The sequence below is a fragment of the Austrofundulus limnaeus genome, unplaced genomic scaffold (assembly GCF_001266775.1).
Source record: "Austrofundulus limnaeus strain Quisiro unplaced genomic scaffold, Austrofundulus_limnaeus-1.0 Scaffold142, whole genome shotgun sequence".
Taxonomy (NCBI): domain Eukaryota; kingdom Metazoa; phylum Chordata; class Actinopteri; order Cyprinodontiformes; family Rivulidae; genus Austrofundulus; species Austrofundulus limnaeus.
The window spans coordinates 674,934-677,038 of record NW_013952544.1 but is presented as its reverse complement, the minus strand read 5'-3'; the positions used below and the strand labels follow the sequence as shown (position 1 = coordinate 677,038).

The window sequence follows — 2,105 nt, the reverse complement described above, 5'->3', positions numbered from 1 at the left end:
TATGTATGTATGTATGTATGTATGTATGTATGTATATATGTGTATATGTATATATGTATGTATGTATATATGTATGTATGTATATATACTGCTCAAAAAAATAAACGGAACACTACTGCTCAAAAAAATAAAGGGAACACTTAAACAACGCACGCTAAGTCCAAGTAAATCAAACTTTTGTGAAGCACATTCAACTCTGTACAGAACAAAGTACTCAATGCGAAAATTTCATTGATTAAGATCGGGAGTTAGTGTGCGTTGTTTAAGTGTTCCCTTTATTTTTTTGAGCAGTGTATATAATATATAAAAATTATGTGCATCTCCTGGGGGCCAAGCCCCCCTTGTCCTTAAAACCTAGTGACACCCCTGCACCACACTTACTACTTTAAACACCAAAAATTGTTCTTCATTGTTCATCAGTACCAAGACCCTTGTGTTTTCCTTCTTATTATTTCAAAGGCACAAGGTTTGGTGAAGAGCTGCGGGCTCTGGTCACGCAGGCAGGTAACAGCATCACGCAGACGGAAGGAGGCAAACTGAGACGCACCTTGTTCACTGATCCTGTCCTCATGCAGTTGGTTGCAACATCTCAGAGCTTTTCAGTCTCCTTGAGTCAACCTGTTGGACGTTATGGAGTCACTCAACATCTCTGAGTGCGGCAGCTATCAGGACAACCAGACGGAGCTGCGCGTAACGGGGCGCGCGGACACGGCTGGTTACCTTTTCCACGCGTTAATCCCCTACGAACCGGTGGTTCCGGTGCTGGCGGTTGTTTTTGTTTCGCTCACCCTCTTCTCCTTCGTGGTCAACGCGCTCACTCTGTACCTCATCGAAAGTTCTGATGATCTGTCCTGGCAGCCGCGCTTCATCCTCTGTGAGAACCTGATCCTGAGCGACCTCCTGCAGACCACCACCTTCGGTCCTGCGGTCATCTACTCACTGATCCGAGGGCAGACGATGGCGTGCAACCCCTGGTGTTACATCCAGTACATAGTGGGAACGGCCAGCATCTTCTCCAGCCTCTCCACCATCACCAGCATGGCGTTGGAGCGCTACCTTTACGTGTGTTTTGCGCTCCGGTACTTGGTCATAGTTACCCGGGAGAGACTGAGCAAAGTCCTGGCCCTGATCTGGGTCTACTCCATCTCAATGGGGATCACCAACATAGTCCTGCTGCTGCACAGCGGGAAGGAAGAGGAGAACCACCACGTCGTGATGGGGCTGCTGTGCGAGCCGGACATCATGGAGCAGCACATGGGCTCCCCGCGCGCACCTGCCATCTTCCGGAAAGTCCTTGGCCCCTTCACGCTGCTGCTGTGCCTGCTGGCCCACGCCTTCTCCTACTACAGGATGTACCAGAACGCGAGCAACGCCGTGGAGCCGTTCGACGAGGTGAACCACACAGCGCGCAGAACCGTGATGTTTTACCTCGGGATGCTCTTCCTGCAGCTGCTGCCGCTCCTCATCAAAGTGGCCTCGGACTTCCTGCCGGAGTCCCGGAGTCCCGGCGTGACGGAGCTGTCCTCTCAGACCCAGGGGGGCTGCAAACACACCCTCTCAGCCATAGCAGCGGGGTTTCACGTGTCCCTGCTGATACTGCTGCTGGTGCCCCCGTGCGTTAACCCTCTGGTGTACGGACTGAGGAGCGTGGAGATGAGGAAGGCGCTGGCCGACCTGCTCCGGTGGCGCGGAGACAACAGGGTCGCAGCAGAACCTGCAGTGGAGATGATACGACAAAGAAACATTGTGCACAATGACCTTGCTGAGGCTGGTTAGACGTCATTCTGTCATTTATCTGATGGACAAAACATGACAGATGACCAGATAATTATAAAAGGTGCACCATTTTCAGACCTCAAAAAATGATCAGAAAACAAGATTCTTTTAAAGAAATCAATTCAATTAAACTCAATTCAGTTTATTTACATAACACCAAGTCACAACATACGTTGTCTCAGGGCACATATGAAAAAGATCAATCTAAAGAAGAAACCAGCAGGCTGTGTTGAATCACTTTGCAGAGGTTTTGGGTATATTCTAAAATAGATAGTTTGTGAATTATTTAAATACGCAAATTATCTTACCTCGAGGCATCACGTTCTTAA

At 49.0% G+C, this 2,105-nt stretch overlaps 2 protein-coding genes across 3 annotated transcripts in view; one reads left to right on the top strand and one right to left on the bottom strand.

Moving 5' to 3' along the window:
• Nucleotides 1–623, bottom strand: part of dnase1l1 (deoxyribonuclease I-like 1) — a 13,087-nt gene extending 12,464 nt beyond the window's left edge. The window contains exon 1 of one of the 2 annotated variants that reach the window (XM_014016286.1): nucleotides 548–623. In XM_014016286.1, coding sequence (XP_013871740.1) covers nucleotides 548–571 — 24 coding nt within the window. In that variant the 5' untranslated portion in view covers nucleotides 572–623. The remainder of the gene's footprint in view (nucleotides 1–547) is intronic. The other variant, XM_014016285.1, reaches the window with a different exon arrangement.
• A 7-nt stretch (nucleotides 624–630) lies between these two features.
• LOC106522988 (melanocyte-stimulating hormone receptor) lies at nucleotides 631–1,776 on the top strand. The gene has a single exon (XM_014016265.1). It carries the CDS (start codon nucleotides 631–633, stop codon nucleotides 1,774–1,776), a length of 1,146 nt encoding a protein of 381 aa, XP_013871719.1.
• The last annotated feature ends 329 nt before the right edge of the window (nucleotides 1,777–2,105 follow it).